Source organism: Vigna angularis, chromosome 2 (assembly GCF_016808095.1).
Source record: "Vigna angularis cultivar LongXiaoDou No.4 chromosome 2, ASM1680809v1, whole genome shotgun sequence".
Lineage (NCBI taxonomy): Eukaryota > Viridiplantae > Streptophyta > Magnoliopsida > Fabales > Fabaceae > Vigna > Vigna angularis.
Window position 1 is genome coordinate 31,417,259 of NC_068971.1, and position 19,224 is coordinate 31,436,482.

The 19,224-nt window shown below is 37.0% G+C and overlaps 2 protein-coding genes and 1 non-coding gene across 3 annotated transcripts; 1 reads left to right on the plus strand and 2 right to left on the minus strand.

Moving 5' to 3' along the window:
* Nucleotides 1-580: 580 nt before the first annotated feature.
* On the minus strand, nucleotides 581-8,395 carry LOC108329245 (probable metal-nicotianamine transporter YSL6). The gene is made up of 7 exons (XM_017563374.2): nucleotides 7,761-8,395; nucleotides 6,619-6,791; nucleotides 5,716-5,813; nucleotides 5,368-5,505; nucleotides 2,976-3,165; nucleotides 2,319-2,451; nucleotides 581-1,714 (listed from the first exon to the last, which is right to left on the minus strand). Exons 1-7 carry the CDS (start codon nucleotides 8,122-8,124, stop codon nucleotides 780-782), a joined length of 2,031 nt encoding a protein of 676 aa, XP_017418863.1. The 5' UTR covers nucleotides 8,125-8,395; the 3' UTR covers nucleotides 581-779.
* Nucleotides 8,396-13,360: 4,965 nt separating this feature from the next.
* Nucleotides 13,361-13,945, minus strand: LOC108327494 (spore wall protein 2-like). The gene has a single exon (XM_017561189.1). The coding sequence runs from the start codon at nucleotides 13,943-13,945 to the stop codon at nucleotides 13,361-13,363; it is 585 nt and encodes a 194-aa protein (XP_017416678.1).
* Nucleotides 13,946-18,126: 4,181 nt separating this feature from the next.
* LOC128195683 (small nucleolar RNA R71) lies at nucleotides 18,127-18,229 on the plus strand. Its single transcript, XR_008247480.1, has one exon. It is a non-coding gene; the product is annotated as a small nucleolar RNA R71 (small nucleolar RNA).
* Nucleotides 18,230-19,224: the final 995 nt, after the last annotated feature.

The following is a 19,224-nucleotide window of genomic DNA, read 5'->3' on the forward strand; positions in this document are numbered from 1 at the left end:
GTAAATAAATTTTAATTTTGTATAAAATTTGAAACTAAAAATATATTTAATCTTAAAATATAATATGCTTTCTTGCTGAAGTAGAATGGAGACTGCAGAAGAAGCTCTAGAATGACGAGAAGGTATGCTCACTGTGGTACGAGTAGCGTGAGGTAGGTATCAAGAGTATTTTGGCCTTTCACTTGGAATTGGAGACATGAGATGCAAAATTAATAGAAAACACAAGGGCAAAGAAACAATTGTCTGTTCAGTTTTAGTATTTCCAGTTTAAGTTAAATAATTAGTACTGGATAATGCTATTCGTACCCTCCTTTTTCTATTTTAAATCATAGACCTCTTTCTTTCCCTCTTACACAATCCAATATACTATTAGTTTAAACCTTCAGCAGTGCACAATAACTTTCTAAATAATTAAAACATTACCAATCTTACCGTGCTTAGCAACTCTTTATTGGGTAAATACGAATAGTTATTACACTATCAATGCATTTTAAATAACTTACACACATCACTTTTGATTTAAGCTTTAAGGAAAAGAATGTGCAGTAATACATAAATGCATGAAAAGGAAAATGGAGTGTGGAGGAATCCCTTTCCGAATTTTTTTCCTGAGACAGTTCAGGGACTGAATGACATCCCTAAATATTTACGAATACACAGACATGGACAAACATAGAGGAAATGAAACTTGGAGATTCCCTATGATGTCACAGACAAATATTTACATACAGAAACAATATATAAACATTGTCTTAAAGACAACCCAGACTGTGCTGATCTCAGCTACTTGCAGAAGGGCCGAAGTACATACAGATGGGGGGATCGATCCTCATTATAGAAAGGATTGCAGATGGAATTGTCCATATTCCATCACCACATATCAATCCAGAAGCAACTGCCCCAGCATAATCCTCTGCATCCTTTCTATTCAACTTTTCCCATACAAACAGTATCACAGTTCCAACAAACATATCAACTGCAAAGTAAGCACCGATGTAGAAAGGAACTGCCATTGCCATTGGGATGGGTATGTACTGTGAGAATTTCTTGGGAGTCACATCCCTTACAAGATTGATAGCCAGGGCTGCCGCAAAGAAACCGCCACACATTTCCATGCAGTACTTTGGAAGCTCTGAGAATCCCTGAACACCAAGAATGGCCATTTCCCTGAATATAACGGCGTATGGTGCTTTGTAAGGGCCATCAGGTGAGCCAATTTCAAAGGCAGTCCAGAACATCCAGAAAGTGAGAGGAGCGATCACACAACCCATCGCTGTTCCTATCAATTGGCTCACAAACATGGACTTTGCTGATGAGAAGGTAAGGTAACCGGTCTTGAAATCTTGCATGAGATCAGCAGCAGTTGAGACTATAGACATCATAACAGCACATGAAGCTACACCTGCTATTACACCACCATTTTGACCCACTGCTGCCGCAATTATGAAAAGACCAATCTTTCCGTAAGTGGACGCCAGGCTCCAGTCTGTGAGGCCAGTGCCGTAAGAGTTGCAGAAGGCAAGGGCAGGGGCAAGGATGTAAGAGCACAGAACCAAGTACCATTTGAGAGGAGGAAAAATCATTGGTATTGTTGCTATGGATATTGCAGCCAAGCCCACATATCCAGAAGCCGCGAACCAGGTGGGTATCCCGTCCTTTAAAAATACTTCATCTCTCATCTTTTCTACTGATTGCAGTTTAGAACTCTCATCATCTGAGAACATGGATATGAAAATCATTAACTTTCATAGATTATATACACTTGCAGACAGATACTGACCAAATAATCAAATCAGTGATATGACCTATGGAGAGTTATGCTTAACGAGGTTATCCTACTAATAATCAAATAAAATATCAATCTATTAAACATGGCTTCGTTTCCAAATAATCAGAAAACAGATGAAGTCATTTTCAAATAAATTATTGTGATGGCTAATCTTTTGACTATGGATTGGAAAAAATTATTTGTAGAACTCAAGGTTAACTTCAAATGCATACTCTTAATAGCACTAGTTTCAACTGATGACACTGGGAGTAGATAATCAGATAATTTTCAATAGTTAACTAACTACATTCAGTTCCGTTGTTTTCCACAATGTAACCAGTTCAATATTATCCATAGCCAAGTCGTCATACAGGTCAAGACTAAATGTCTGTACGGAAGTAACTTATTGTAAAACTATAAGATACTCACAAGTTGACAAAACCTACATGTGTGGCAAGAGAAATGACTAGGCAGATACCAACATAACTTTATCAAAAGGAAAAAGAAATCATACTTGTAAAAATATATGGAAAATATTTTATGTACTCACCATTAACCTCAGTCACAACAGGAAGGGTGATCTGTTTGGAGCTTGCCCTCCACATCTCCCTAATAGTTATAATTATAATCTTTACCAGATTATAAATACCATCCCCTAAAATAAGGGCAATAGATATGAAGACCTGCAGAAAACATGATAAGTAAGAAAAAAGCTGTACAAAGAACTATAACACAATATGGCACATTGTGAGACATTAATCTTGGGAAAACCCAAATAAAATTCAGGCCAGCTCAGTGTGTTTTAGAGGGAATAAGGCAAAACTATTTCAATATCAAGTCAAAACAAGTACTATAGTTTACTGTACAGAGCAAGATGAAAGTAGAATTTAAAACTTCAGAGTTGATAATGATCAAATATGGTCTACGGCGTCATGTTATACTATCGACTATTTTCTTTTAAACCTAAAAGTTGAGATATAAAGAAGGAAAATATGATGTATTACATTTGTATTTTAATTAATAAATAGTAGGTTGCTGATGCTTAGAACTCAAGTTATGAGTAATCAAGACTTTCGAATGTCAATTTCAAATTTATACTAGCAATTTAGATGAAATTTTAAGGGACCGTTTCCATCCTAAATCACAAGTACTGTTTGCTGTAAAGTTTCCTTAGAGATGTCCTGCAAGTATATTTTCTTAGCCATACCTTGTATCCATAAAGACCTTTGAAATCATTGCTACCAAGGTCAGCTGGATACCAGTCCCCAGCATGCTCAGAGATAAAAGGCCACAGAAAGCCCCATGATATAATAGCTCCAAGGAGAACTGAACAATTTACTAGATGGGGACAGATAAGGCCACATCCAACATAGGTTGGACTGAAGTCAAAGTAGAATCTGCATGAAAAGGATGCCATGTTAGTATCTGAACAATTAGCTGTATCCTCAGAACCCTATACATTCACATTGCAGCACAGCAGTTAACAGTTAAGAATAAAACATAAATCAACTTATTTCATAATTATTACAAACTTTTGACACGCTGTTATTAATGAAAGAGTAGTTGCTTCAAGCACCATGGCGTCACAAGGGGCAGTTCAAAAGTACAAACAACCACAAAGTAAAATCTGAAACCAACTGCTTAATTAGGCTATTCTGGGGAGTTGTTGCCTCTTATGCTACCATGATCTGTTTAATAACAGAATCAGTAAAGGTGCAGTTTTGTTTAATTGTATTCTTTCAATAACAGACAATAGAGATCCTAGGCCACCATTAACATTATGCACGTCAGTCATTTAATATCTGTGTTTTCTGTTACATTGAAGCAGAGGAAGAATAATAAAACTCTAACCAGTTCTGGAAACGAAAAACAAAATCAAAGAGGGCCACAGCCAACCATTTGCAACAATAACACAACTAGAACTCTACAAGCTAAAGGCTGAATTGCAAACCTAGAACACAATTTCATTCTTCATTTCTTTTTATCATTCCATTAATTAAATAGTCTACAGACTAAGAATTCATTAATCCTTCCTCGTTAATATTAAAATTATTTTCTACTTCTTAACCTGCTACCACTTTCTCTTTCTCACTCTCGTTCAGCTACTTAATTATCATGTTCCTACGCAAACCAGGGAATTAACCGGTCTGAGACAGGCTGGGACGTTATCCAAAGTGCATGCATTAGTGGAACTTTGGATCAGCCACTTTTCCTTAGTCTATCAGTACCACTTGCAATTATTCTCAGGAATTCATGTAGTTCCAGATTTTCAACTAACGTGCTAGTAGTAGGATAGCTATGGGTTGAGTTTATCAGAAATAACTAGTTAAAGTTTGTGACATTACCCCATTAGTTTCTTAAGAATGTATTGGAATTTGTTAAGAAGTGAACTTTAAGCCTAACTCAACCCCATAAAACCAGCTTGTAAGGTGAGGTTTGCACCCACTTATATACTCTAAATTGGCTTTATCTTTAGTCGATGTGGAACTTTTCAACACACTTCCCTCATGCTGAGGTATATACATCTCAAACATGAGACTAGACATTAATGGGTGGTCCGATAACGATCCGATAGCGGGTGGAACAATATGTCCACACAAACCTCACTAGGATAGGCTCTAACTTGGCTTTGATACCATGTTAAGAGGTAGACTTTAAGCCTAACTCAACCCCACAAAACCCCCCACAAAACCGACTTGTAAGGTGAGGTTTGCGCCCACTTATATACTCTAAATTGATCTTATCTCTAGTCGACGTAGGACTTTTCAACAGAGTTCATAATCATAATTCAGTATTGTTATATTTCCAGTACTGGGAAATATACATCATGAGGCACCTTGTCTTTTGTTATTTATCAGGTTCATTAAGTTCTGATTATTAGTAACAAATAAAAATCCTAGCACACCTCATGGATTTTTATTGGATCCAAAAAGTTCCTGCCTGTAGGGTTGGTGCCTTAAGGCACAACTGAAATCATAAAATGATACAGCTGTTAGGTTTCTTGAGAGCAAGAAACCCTGAACACAATCCTGGTATGACACCAGAAAACGAAACTCACACCCTAGCTCACAAAAGAATAATTGTTTCTTTATTTCTGACAACACAACAATGTACAAACACATTCGAGGAAGCCTGTCTTCCTCCCCCAGAGAAGGCAAAGATCCTGTCTCAACTACAAACAATACAACGGGTCCCTTAAAAGACACTTATTCCCCCTTTTATAGCTAATTCCTAAAAACAACCTCCAAAACCGCATAACCAACTCCCCCCTCCATTCTATCTTATGTCCTGTTTTTGTCCCCTTTTTTTCCTGACATAAACCCTTAAGACCCTATCAGTCACCAAATAAACACAAAAGTAGATTAATAGTTTAATACAAGCCTTTCAAAAAGAATTTACTCATTTCAATATCATCTCTTAATAGCAACATACAACCTTAGACCCACATACAAGTTACTATTGGACTGTTATTGCCTAGTCATTATTGCTCATTAAACAGATTATACTATTTTGATAGCCAAAAGCAGATGTTCATAATTATATGATTAGGAAATTAATTCTGTAAAGTGAAGAGAAAACTAAAATCTAAAGAACCTTACGTGTTCCTAAATAGTGTCAAACCAAAGCTAGGGAAGTTGTCAAATCCACATGAATCGCCAATACCACTGAAGAACCACTTAAAGCAACTCCAGACAAAACTTATGCTTAAATACTTCCCAAGCTGCCGAACTTGATTCCTGTGCAATTCTCATAGACAATAAATTAATATTATAGAAAGCAAAGAAAATAGAGACAAAATAATAATAGGTTAAAAGATGGGTTAAAAGGTTTCAGCTATGCTTAGATTAATAAGTGAAAATATATAGCAATAATGTGTGTGACCTGTACAGAGTGTAAGATACAAAAATCTTCTGAATGGTCAAATTAACATAATTTGTAAAATATACCCTGCAAGTTCTGCTCCAGTTTTTGTATGGAAACTGTTAATTAGCATTGCTGTCGCTGTCCCACTGGGATATGTAAGCTTATAATCCAAGACCATAACCTAAAATTCCATTCACAGAAATTAGTATACACTGGCAAAGGAAATTATGTATCAAATACGCAACAGATGGAAGTACATAGGTAAGAGCTATACAAAGAACAGAAAAGCCAAAACCAAAATTTGCACTCCTTGCAGTTCCCCTCTTACTTTATTCACTTTCTCATTATAGATGTACAACTAAATACACGTCATTTGATTTTGTACGAAAAGAACAATTTCAAAAGTCAAAGGCTTTAAAAAAAACAATTCCTCTTTAAATAAACCTTTCCATTAAGGTTTTTTAACAACAGTCTTCTTTATATATCTATAAAAACATTATTACCCTCTCAAGAGAAATTATTCACATTTTTGACCCCCAAAAAAGAAAATAACTCATAATTTGCACCACACATATGACTCCTTAAAACTTTGTATAGGATGGAAGCATTATTTTTAATATATGGGAAAATAATGCATTCTCTAAAATGCTTTTGTATAGTCTTCACAACAAATAAGTAAGATTTTGTATTGCAGAATGCCAAATATTCAGAAATAAAATTACAAACATGGAAGTTCACGAAGAAAGGTACATTCATCATATCATTAGCTCAAAAAAACCTATGGAACAATTGGTATAATGAATACCAGCTCAAAGTTTGACCACATTTAATAACTTGACTTTCCGGATTAAGAGAGACAAAAAGCACCCTCCTGCTTTTCTCTCTTATTAAAAGTTAATTTGCATAAGATAAAGAACAAAAGGAATAATGAAAGAAATACAGTTCAAGTAAATCTAATACAAAAACAACAAACCAAATAGATTTACCTTCCGAAGTGGCACAAGGCTAAAAAGTCCAAGGAAACTGACAACAAACATGAAACCCATCATCCAACCCAATCCTGGATTTTTAATATCTTCAGCTCTATTACCAGGGTAATCAGGGCCTATGAGTTCATATGTTCTCTGATCCATGGCAATCAAGGATGAACCAAAGCCACCTGTCAACAACATCACAGTTTGCACGTAAGAGAAACTATAGGGAAAAAATCTCACCAATGTAAGAAGCAACTCTCATGGCCACCAGATTGCTTCACAAGAGTTGACAAGCAATCGCGTTTAACAAATTATGCTGTACCATGTACGATTAAGAAAATAAACACATTTAACATTCACTCCTTAATTTTATTTTATGTTTCCCTTTTGCTGAGAGATTTTACTAATGTTATAAAGCTTTTTAACATATTTCCTTCATAAGGCGGTCAAATTTGATGGATTTTAACACAAATGAAATCTCGCTAGTCTATTATCATCCTTTTAGGTATGGACTACATGTATATTCTATGACTTAATATGCTCGAGCTTGAAATTACCAGAATGGGTGGTAAAACTCTTCTTGTCGACTTATCGCAACTAGTGGGTACCCAAATCTCAAACTCAAGACTACTACTTTAAACTCAAAAGATCTCCTGCTAATTTACTATTATTCCAAGAAAAATACGATAAAATTTGGAAACATGCATAATATAGTTATAAATATAGGAATCCTACTCCATTATCAATTAACCTTATCCCTTTCACAAAACTCCCATAACCTCAAAGAACCTTCACAATACCAACGCCAATCTGAACCTTATGTTCCAACAAAGCACCAAACATTTTTCAAAGAGCTACGCAATTCTAAAGCGAATTCAACAGCAACAAACCACAGGAACATTCTTATCAATGATTTAAATTGTAGTTGGGTCGTAGTTTTGTGGCAAACTTTGACCTTGTCGCAGACCAATTTTTAAGCAAAGACAAGACAACTGAGTGAATGTTCAGATTAAGATTTGGAGAACTCAAAAGAACTTGTATTCTAAAACTAATAACTTTTTCCTTCTTCATCATGTGCATTGCAATTACTTAGTGTACTAGAAATCACAAAACTTCAACCAAAACAAACAAGTACTGAAGAGAGAGAGAGATACCACTAAAGGCAAGGCCATAGCAAGCAACCACACACGTCTGAATAACAGTGTTCTCTTGTTTGGTGAAGGGTTTGGTGAAAAATCCTATCTTGGTCAAGAAACCAGTCCAGGTCTTGACAAAGAAAAACCCCAACAAACCAGCAGCCACGTTGAGGGAAGGGATGATTCCAACTGTGAGGTTGAGCTTGTGGGTGATGATGCAGAACAAGCTCCCCAACACAGCACTCACCACCAACCCTCTTATCGTGATTTGCTCCTTCCATTCTGGAACCTCCTCACGCAAATACTCCTCCTTCTCCCCGTTACCGTTAGGATTCACAAGCAGGGGCTCCGAAATATCCACTGACGAGGTCTCTGTGCCCATCGTGCCCGAGAGTAACAAAGAGAGATTCGGGGTTTTTGGGTGGAATCAGATTAACCAGAAGTCCAAATATGTTATCAGCTGTTGTGAATTCAGATGAAATCAATGATTGAGTTGGGTTATGGGACTCAAAATCTATCTGGACATTGATTTTGACAGGATTGGATTTTTTATGAGCATTTATAGAATCAGAACTGCTATGTTTCTGTCATTGTTTATGGGTAAGTTACAGCGGGACACGCAACTGGATCGGGTTAATCTGGGATTCCAACCTAACCTAACAACCTGTCATCACGTTCTTGGATTTTTTTTGTTTAGCCAAGTTGCCTAATATAAAATTAAGTCGTTTTATTTATTTTTTAAATTCCTAAAATCATTTTGGCTTTGCTTAAATTTTACTTTTTATTTTAGGCTTAATATTGTATCTAGTTTTATTCCATTAGGTCAATTTGGTTCCTGGTTTTAAAAAAGTGTCAATTTAGTTCTTATTTGATAAATTTTGCGTCAACTTTGTTCCTTCCATTAAATAGAAACAAACGGAGTTAAAGATTGATGATCTGGCAGAAGACGTGTTATTTTGTAGATATATTTATGCTGACGTGTTAGTGAATAGGTGTAGAGATGAAATTTAGGAGTGCACTTTGTATTTTCTAGGTCAGACCCAAGCCCTCTTTTCTCTAGGTTTTTTTTTTCTCTTTTTCAGAAATGGTCTCTTCTCCTACTTCGTTAGCGGCAGCTGGCCGGCCAAAATCGTCGTTCCTCGTGCAACCATCCAAGGCCACCATCAACTCATCATTCATCCTCAACCACGCTCAAGAACACAACCAGCGTCGTCCAGCAACCACAGTGAATCGCATCACCTCCATTGACGCACCACCACGAGTAACCTCGGACCACCGCGAGAATTCCTTCATTCTTCCATCAACCATCCAAATCGCGAAAACAGAGAGAACCCGAGAAAGTTCATCTTCTCCTCCATTCTCCACCGTGAAAACCCCAATCTCCTTCACGCCATCTCCGTCATCCTTTATGTCTTGACATGCATCAACCTCAATCTAGTAAACAATGACCCATATACGAAACCTAGATCGCGCCTCCACCTCTCGAGTTTCGTCCATTCCAAAACCACCAGATTTATCACGAATTCAGTACTTCTCCTTCGAAACCTGCAAGGAAACGCAACCAACCCCAAAACCCCAATCGAAAAGAGCCCCCAAATTGCAGAACCCTAATCACGTTGAAATCATCCCCACCGCGAGCATCCTCATCTCGCATCAACATCATGCCTCCTCAGACCTGCAAAGCAAGAGAACCAAACCAAAACAGTCATGGATAAATCGCAACACAACCTTGCGCAACCCACTGAATTAGGCATTGTAAGGGTGGTGGGACAGAATGGTAGGGTGGATTCAGGGTCTCTTGAAATTATGGAAATTAGGGTTGGAGGGGGCGTAAGAAAGACGAGTTTGGTGGAGGTGGGGGTGGTGATAAGGTGGAGGAGGCGGAGCGGGGCAGAAGGGGAAGTGGGAGAGGGAGCAAGTGGGGTAGATATTTGGTAAGGAGTGAGACGTCATTGCTAACTGTCACATTAATTATAATTAAAAGTAATTAAAAGAAAAACATTAATCTAAATTAATTATAATTAAAGGAAATACTAAACACGTCACCACGCATACAATTTAAAAGTGTCATGTCTTCTGCCAGATCATCCATCCTTAACGCCGTTTGTTTCTATTTAACGGAAGGGACAATTTTGATGCAAAATTTAATAAATGAGGACCAAGTTGATACTTTTTTAAAATCAGTGACCAAATTGACACAATCGAGCAAAACTTGGGACAAAAGAGGCTATTAAGCCTTTATTTTATTTCTTAAAATTAAAATAATAAAGATATTAAAAGCAATAAATTAAAATGAGTTTCATTCGTCCTTGTTATCTTCAATGACAATTCTCGAATATATAAATCAATCAAAATGTCTTAACATGGTTTTGCAAATCTTAAGAAAAGAAGTATTAAAATAAATAGTAAATAAAAGCGTCAGAAAACCATTACCACAAACTAAAAAAAATCACTTACCATAAACAACTAAAAAACAAAATTAAGAATGAAAAAAAAATATAGCATGCACCGAATACATTTCGGCCATTTGGATTAGAATCTACTTGGTTTATATATTCGTCCAGTCATTTTAGTAAAATGTGATTAAGTGAAAATAAGGACTAAAATGTATTAAACAAGGTTAATTGATGGAATTAGTTATGTGAATCAAGCCAATTAAGGTAAAAGCTCAAAATCATGATATAAATAATATAAGGCTTAATAGCTTACTTCGTTCTCAAGTTAAGAGCTGAATTTCTATTTAGTACCCGGTTTTAAAAATGAAGACATTAGGTCCCCATTTTACGAAAATTGTGTAACTTAAGTCATGTTCGTTACGGTGGTAGGAACAACGTTAAAGGTTAAAAGATGTGGCAAATTATTTATCCAACGTGGCAAATGCACATTTTTTAGCTTTCACCAGGTATGAAAATGTTCTTTTTATTTGGAAAAACCAAATGCATAGAGATTTGCCCTAACATTTTAATCTCCAACGAGCTTAGGGGAAGGAGGTGATCTGAAGGTGGTGAGCTGAGGTCGGGTGCCCTAAGTTGTTCTTTCTAACTCAGTTTGTGAAGTTCGTTGTTTCTGAGGTGGGTCCCCTAAGTTGGGTGGTTGGGATTAGGGTGGTTTTGTAGGTGTCAAGGAAGTAGTATTGTGTGGTTGGTGGAGGAAATGTCAATGAATCAATGATCGTCTTGCTCATGGGGGACCTCGCGTGGTGGTTTATCACGACGAATAGTTGGCAGCCAAATATGCTATTGTGGGGAGCTTGCCGTATTAAGATTCACAAAAACTGTTAAGAACGAGGGGAAACATTTTTGGGGGTGCCCTAATTACAAGGTATGTTTTCTACATTGTGTTTTTATTTTAGGTACATTAGTTCGCTTTATCCTGAGATGTTTTCGGTTGGATGTTTTGAACAACGGAGTCGAAACGAGGAAGTGCGAGGATGTAATTTCTTCAAATGGCGCACTGAAGATTATATAGATGAAAGGGATACTACAATTGGATGGCAAAGGAGAAAGATAATTTGTTTGGAAAAATCACTTGTGGTTTGTCAGAGAAGGGAGAAGGTGTTGTTGGGGTTTCTATGTTTGATGAGGTTGATTAACATCATCTTTGTATGTCTTATGTTTTAATTTTGTTGAAGTGGTGTTTGATGGGGTTATAATGTAATGTTTGTTTGTTAGTTAATGAAGATTCTAGTTGTAATGACATTGTTCGTGTAATGAGATTGTGTTGGTGTTATTCTTCAAGTGTAGTGATAATGTGTTATGTAATTTACATTGCCCTCTCTTTCTGTCTTCAGTTAATTTTGACAGCCACTAAAAGTGTTCCATAACTTTACATAATTTTGAGTAGTGTAAAATTTCATCAGCATAAAGTTATACAAACCATCAATATTAACAATGTGTACAAACCATCAATATTAACAAGGTCTACAAATTGAATGACCATCACATAAGAAGCTGTCAAACCATCAATTTTAACAACCTGGCAAACATTGCAGGTTATAGTTTGAGAAGAAAAAACATCACAGTTGTTCCAAAATGATATCATATTGATGATTAAAGATCACTTAAGAAAATACATCACAGATCATCCAAAATGTTAAAGTTATTAAGTGCAAAATACATCACATCCAAAATAATATTGAAGGTCAAACATGACCTGAATATGTCTTAGCAAAACTACTTAAAGTTGAAAGTACATATCCAAAATATAACTGAAAGTTGAACAATTTTTAAAGTGTTGTTGTAGTATGATCGGTTTGGGGTTCTTGAGTAATCTGACTTGCTTGAGTGGGTAGTGGTGTAGCTTCGTGGTCTTGTTCTTGAGTATTCTGACTTGCTTAAGTGGGTAGTGGTGTAGCTTGCTGGTGTTGTTGTTCAGTTGGTTGAGTGGAGTGTGTTGTAGCTTGCTGGTGTTGTGCTTGAGGGCAATTAGTTCTTCTATGTCCTAGTTGTCTACAAATGCCACATCTCTTTGGGATTCCAGTTTGTCCAAGTTGTGTATCATCCCTTTTTTGCTCCCAACTCTCTAGTCTTCTTTTTTTTCTTGGTCTACTTGGCAACACCCTATTCGGAGGAGGCAAAACATCAGCATATGAAGTCCTTTCCCATAATTCAGGTCCATTCACAGGGAAAATTAATGGAATGTAAGTTTCTTCATAAGTAGAGGTTCTAAACCAATTTGGGATGTAGTCTTCTGAATTGATGTTTAAAAACCTCATGGCAATGAGTGCATGACAACAAGGTATTCCTGTTACAGTCCACTTCCTGCAGCTACAATCTCTTTTCTCTACATCAACCACGAACTTTTCAGCAATATTGCAAGTATGGCTGATCTCAAAAACTTGCAGACCTGACCAACTGCCAAAGTATTCAAAATCAATATTAGGAAGAAATTTCAATGGAATTAGTAAAATGGAAAATGAGTAGCTCGTTGTGTAGTTTACTTACTTAGGTATCCAATATTGTGTCTTCTCTAACTCCTTCTGTAGTCTCTTTTGAATTTTGGGACAAATGCCACCATGAAACTTACTTATCTTCTCTCTATTGGATGCCCACCTCTTCATCAGGTAGCTACGAATCTCTTCCAACATTGTTATGATTGGTTTCCCCCTAGCATCAAGATGACGTTGTTAAAAGCTTCAACTATGTTATTGACAAGTGTGTCACAAGCAGGTCTTCCTAAAAATCTTGACCTAGACCAAAATCTGCAACAAGAGAAACTTAAGTTTGTAAAAGAAATATACATTCAGCCAAATATGAAATGTAATATAAACTTGAAATGTACTTGCCTTGGTGGAATAGCTATCAAGTGTTTAAAAGCCTCTTCGTTGACTTCCTTGATTTGCCTCATCACTGATTCCCAAGCTTGGGGGTGTGTTGGTGCTGCTGCCTTCCATAATAATTGTCTCAGATTTATGTAAGGAAATTTCTTCCTAAAATTTGTATAAATGTGCCTTACACAGAAACATTGGTCCACACCAGGTAAAAGTTGTTGTATAGTTGGCAGAAGTCCTTATGATAGTAATGAATGAAAGTCAGTTTTAAATTGGCATGGTGAACAATGTAATCAATGAAAAGGTACTTATTTACTTACTTTCTATTGATCTGACACAAAGGTACATCTTATTCACCATCATCACCACCTTCACCCTTTTCTCCAACTTCAGCAACATCACCACCTTCACCCTTTTCTCCTAGTTCAGCAACATCTCCACCTTCACCCTCTTCTCCAAGTTCAGCAACATCTCCACCTTCACCCTCTTCTCCAAGTTTAGCAACATCTCCAACTTCACCATCTTGTCCAACTTCAGCAACTTCTCCAAATAAACCATCTGCTGTCTCATCACCATCATGACCAACATCTCCAACTTCATCATCATCACCACCTTCACCATCTTCTCCAACTTCACCATCTTCACCACCTTCACCTTCACCATCCTCACCACATTGTTCTTCAACCTCTTCACTAAGTTTACCTTCACCTTCACCATCTTCACCATCCTCACCTTCTTCACCAACATCATATTGCAACATATTAATATAATCAGGTTCGGACACCATGTGAACCACAAACAAATGAGCTTTACCATTCAATAACGCAATGCTCACGATATGCATTGCTCCTATGTCATCACTTAACAATTCCAACCTATCTTCTAATACACGACCCAGGGAATACCACAACTCCTTAACATTTCTATATCCCATCTCTTTCAGTATGGCCAAGATTTCAAAACAACTCCATCTGTTTGTGTCAACGACCAAGGTATTGGTTTCACCTCCATGGTATCTAAATGACCCATCATTCAGAAACTTACCCCCATGGTGAAACACTACCTTCACATGCATCTATTATTAGTATTTAATGACCTCCACATGCATGTACATTGTAAACATGCCACGTTACTAACAATTATCACACCTGTAGGCATACAAAAGTAATCACACGCATTCATTGTATCACCTACAACATTCCATTTTGGCTTAAACCTTAAATCAATATGCATCAACCACAAGTTAAACAACAACCACACATTCAACAAAACCATATCCAAAATAGTACTATGCACTAACAGAACAAAAAGCACAAAACAGTCCGCACTAATTGGGGACTGTTGATACCTCGGCAAGCGTATCGAGCATCCAATTTTCTGGACGAGCGTCCAATTTTCTGGACGAGCGTCCACTTTCTGAACGAGCGTCCTCTGCTCTCTAGACGAGCCTCCTCTACGCGCTGGACGAGCGTCCTCTGCGCGCTGGACGAGCGTCCTCTCTTGGCGACAAGCGTCTGGACGAGCGTCCTCTGCCAGCTGGGCAAGCGTTCTCCGCTGAGCGTCCACGTGCTGGACGAGCGTCCTCTACGCGCTGGACGAGCGTCCTCTGCGCTCTGTTCGATGGCCGTTCGTTCTCTGGTGAACGAGCGTCCGCTCACTAGGCGACGAGCGTCCGCGCATCCTTCTAAGTCGCGCCCGACGCCCCTTTTCTCGCGCCCGGGCGCGAAACTCTCTGTAAAATCGCGCCAGGCGCCCTTTTTCTCACGCCCAGGCGCAAAACTCTCTGTAAAATCAGCTAAATGATTCGTTCCAAGTCTTTGATAATATCCAATCCTTATTCTACTTCGAAATAAACAAACAAAAGCATCAAAAAAACATTTAAACAGTCAAAATTATACTTATATCAACAATTATATATTTTTCATGAGAATTAACACTAAAACTTACTCAAAAGCACAACAATTTAAGCAACAAAAACAAGTAAAGTTTACACCTATCAAACTCCCCCAAACTTATATATTTTCATGTCCTCATGAAAATAAACAAAAACAAAAGAAAAACGAACCCAACAAAGCAGTTAGTATTCCATCACATAATCTCTGTCACAAAAGTAAGGATTGTACCTACAATTCCAAATATTCAGATCACATGTCATGACTTCTATATTACAAATTCTTGAATCCAAAATGATAAGACAACTAGAAAAAGAATAAAACCACAATGCTCAATCTGTGTTTATCTCAACCTGCAAGTGTTTACACTCTAATTCACGCTCAGAGTGTCATAAACTACTTCATCAACTTTTGCAAGTCATCTCATAAACAATTCACACATTCTGATTTAAATCAAAAGGACTTTCTCAGGTTAAAACTTGGCTTGGCTAGAAGAAACATGGTTTTACAGGGAAACAAAACAACACTAAAGAAGAGGAGAACAAGAACATAACAATATTGAAACTTATTTATCAACTACCTCTTCATTCATCACATAATGCATTGAAATAATTTTTTTTTACATTGTTTTTCATCAGTTTAAGACTCGACTGATTATAATTTCCCCCAAACTTAATTTCTACCTATCATCTTGACAAATATGTTTCTTGTTCTCTTCTCCTAGAGTGTTGGATAAGGTAGATTGTTCTGTAATAAGCTGAGGGTTCACAACAAAATATATATAAGGCTCAAACAGGATAACAAAGGATGAATATTCACATATGGGTAGTCATCTGGCCAAGTAGTTAATTTCAACAACAAACAATTGCCTTTCTCATTTCTAAACCAGAATGCATCTGTATTAATAAGAATTATGCAAAAATCGAATTCATAGTAATAACAACTTCTCACATGCTTTCAAAGCTTTCTCAGTACACTCAGATATTCAACTTCTGGGTCCCAATCACTCAGATTCAAGAACAAATCATATATAATCAGAACACAAGTTCTAAAACTCAGATTTTGCAATAACAATCTCACAATCATGCCAGTTATCATGGACAGAATTCAAAACTCAAAATCAAAATTCAAACACACATTTCACAATCAAATCATTGCAGAAACATAATTCAATCCACACAACCAAACAGATTCAGATTCAATCCACACAACCAAAATAACTAAAAACATAAATAGATAGAGTTAGAAAGCTGGGTTGCCTCCTAGTAAGCGCTTGTTTAACGTCTTTAGCTTGACACTAAGAAGCTCTCTGTGGTTGAGCCATTGGTTTGAAATCATCCTTCATGAATATTATATGCATGGAATAAGAGGAAGGACTTATTCCTTTCAGATCAGAATTTGACCAACCTACAGTTCCTTTGTCCACTTTCAAGAATTCAATTAACTTTTCTCCCTCCAGAGTGGATAAAGTATTGTTGATGATCACATGTTTATTGTCATCTTTGTCAAGAAAAGCATACTTCAAATGTGAAAGTAGCAACTTCAAGTCAAGCTTCTTTTTTTTTTCTCTTCTTCATCAGATGGAATCTCCTTCAAAGCATCTAGATTCTGTTTAATCATGTAGACTTCCTCAAGCTCATCAGTTTGAAAGCATGTATCTTCATCATTTGGGTGAGACATTGCTTCAAAAACATTGAAATTTATTTCTTCATTCTCAACTCTCAATTTAAGCTTTCCATCATCAACATCAATCAACACTCGAGCAGTCTTCATGAATGGCCTTCCCAAAATCAAAGGAATTTCTTTATCCTCTTCCATTTCCATGACAACAAAATCCACTGGAAATAAGAATTTGTCTACCTTTACCAGAACATCTTCTACTACTCCATGCGGATATTTGATTGATCTGTTTGCCAATTGTAGAGTCATGCGTGTGGGCTTCAACTCTAATTCTCCAATCTTCTTAAACATTGACAGAGGCATAAGATTGATGTTGGCTCCAAGATCAATTAACGCCTTCCCAATAGCCAGTTTACCAATGATGCATGAAATTGTAAAACTGCCTGGATCTTTAAACTTTGGTGGAAGCAACTTCTGAATGATAGCACTGCACTGGCCCTGTACTTCTATAGTTTCTTCCTCAATATACTTTTTCTTCTTCGTGAGCACATCTTTCATGAATTTCGAATAAGCAGGTATTTGTTTCAGTGCTTCTGAGAAGGGCATCTTGATTTCCAACTTCTTGAAAATATCAATGAAACTCCTGAACTGTTTTTCCTTCTCGTTTCTAGAGAAAACCTTTGGATATGGAAGAGGTTTCTCATACATCTGTTCTTTCTTTTTCTCTCCCTCTCTCACTTTTTCACTTTCTCTATCCTTTTTCTCTTCTTCTTCATCTCCCTGTTTACTCATCTCATCTTTTTCTTCACTCACTTTTTTCTCATTCTCTCTTTCTTCCAGAATTCTTCCTGATCTTGTAGTAATAACATTGCGTTCTTCCTTTGGATTTACTTCAGTGTTTGCCCCAAAGTTCTTCTCTGGTTTTTCTTCCAACTTCTTAGCTAATTGACCCACCTGAATCTCCAAATTCCTAAGTGAGGCTTCTGTACTTTTATGGTTGGAAATTGATACCTGCATAAACTGCTGAAGAGTTTCTTCCAGTTTTGAAGTTCTTTCTGTCAGAGAAGGTTGTTGCTGAAAGTTCTGTGGAGGTGGTCTGTTGAAAGGAACAGCTTGTCCCATACTCGGATGAGGTCTCCATCCTTGATTAAAACTTTGACGTTGATCATAATTTGTCTGAAGACCTTGATTTCCCATATAATGTACTTCTTCATGAGACATGCTTTGCACTACACATTAACCATTATTATGATCTCCTCCGCACAATTGACAACTCTGAACCATCTGATGTTGAAATTGAGAAACATTCTGCAGTTCTTTAGGTAGCTGAGATAACTTCTTCATTAATGTCTCAAGTTGCTGAGTCATAATCTTGTTCTGAGCTAGTAAAGCATCTTGAGATTGAAGTTGAAGAACACTTTTTTGTTGAAATTGAGCTCTCTCACTCTGAACTTCATTATCATTTGCAGCCATATTTTCAATCAGATCATGTGCTTCTTCAGGTGTCTTCCATCTGATACTACCTCCAGCTGATGCATCTAACATTAACTTTGTTTGAGATTTTAGCCCTCCAAGAAATAGATTTAACATTGTAGGCTCATCAAATCCATGAGTAGGGGTTTTTCTCAGTAGGCCTTTGAATCTATCCCATGCTTGACCTAGAGTTTCATCAGCATCTTGTTGAAAAGAAGAGATCTCCTGCTTCCCCTTATTGACTTTGGACTGAGGGAAGAACTTATTCAGAAATTTTGCAACTACATCATCCCAGACTGTCAGACTATTCTCTGGAAAAGAATTCAGCCACATTTTTTCATTACCAGCCAATGAGAATGGAAATAAGCTGAGTCAGATCGCTTCATCTGGAACCTGGTGAATCCTCACTGTATTACAGATCTCCATGAAAGTAGCCAAGTGAGTGTATGGATTCTCGTGAGATAATCCATAAAACTGATTGTTCTGCACCAGATGAATAAGAGCTGGCTTCATCTCCATGTTAGCAGCATTCACCACTGGTCTTGCAATACTATTGAAGTGCATAGGTCCTGAGAAAGTATTATAATCTGCAAGAGTACATCTTCCTTGCCCAGAACCTTCTCCAATACGATTATCTTCCATTTCTTCTTTTTCTTGCCCAGATGAAAAGTCAAGAATTCCTTCAAAAATAGCAGAGGCTTCTCTGGATTCTCTACTTTGTCTTCTCCTTCTGCTGTTGTTCCTTCGAGCAGTTCTTTCAATTTCCGGATCAAAAAGTAGATTTTCAACCTGTTCTCTGCTTCTCATACAAAACACAAACTAAAAAGAAACAATCCAAAATGACACAAGTTCTACAGACAATAACAAATATGCACAAAAGTTCAAATAAGATCACAATAAACACTTAAACAAAAGATAGCTAAAATCAACTAAACCAGATAAACAACAAACAATCAACGAAAACAAAAACAAATCCCTGGCAGCGGCGCCAAAAACTTGTTGATACCTCGGCAAGCGTACCGAATCGTACAAGTAATAAACCGGTAAGTCCGGAAATCATTTTCCCAAGAGATTTGTTTTGATTCACAGATTGATTAAAGTTTACTAATTTAGCGATTAATAAACGTATGTTTTATAACACAATTAAGATTGGCATACAGATGAAATTAAAGTGGTAAAAACAGTTGAATTAAAGTTCGCTGGGGTTGAAATTCAAGTTCATCACTCC

Bases quoted from the DNA above. Each gene is read 5' to 3' on its own strand.
- LOC108329245 (XM_017563374.2), bottom strand. From the start codon at position 8,124: ATGGGCACAGAGACCTCGTCAGTGGATATTTCGGAGCCCCTGCTTGTG. The intron at 5,814-6,618 runs GTAAATCTATTT...ATGGAATTTTAG, and splicing joins GCCTTGTGCCACTTCGGAAG to GTTATGGTCTTGGATTATAA. The intron at 2,452-2,975 runs GTATGGCTAAGA...TGTTTTCTGCAG, and splicing joins AAGGTCTTTATGGATACAAG to GTCTTCATATCTATTGCCCT.
- LOC108327494 (XM_017561189.1), bottom strand. From the start codon at position 13,945: ATGGGATATAGAAATGTTAAGGAGTTGTGGTATTCCCTGGGTCGTGTA.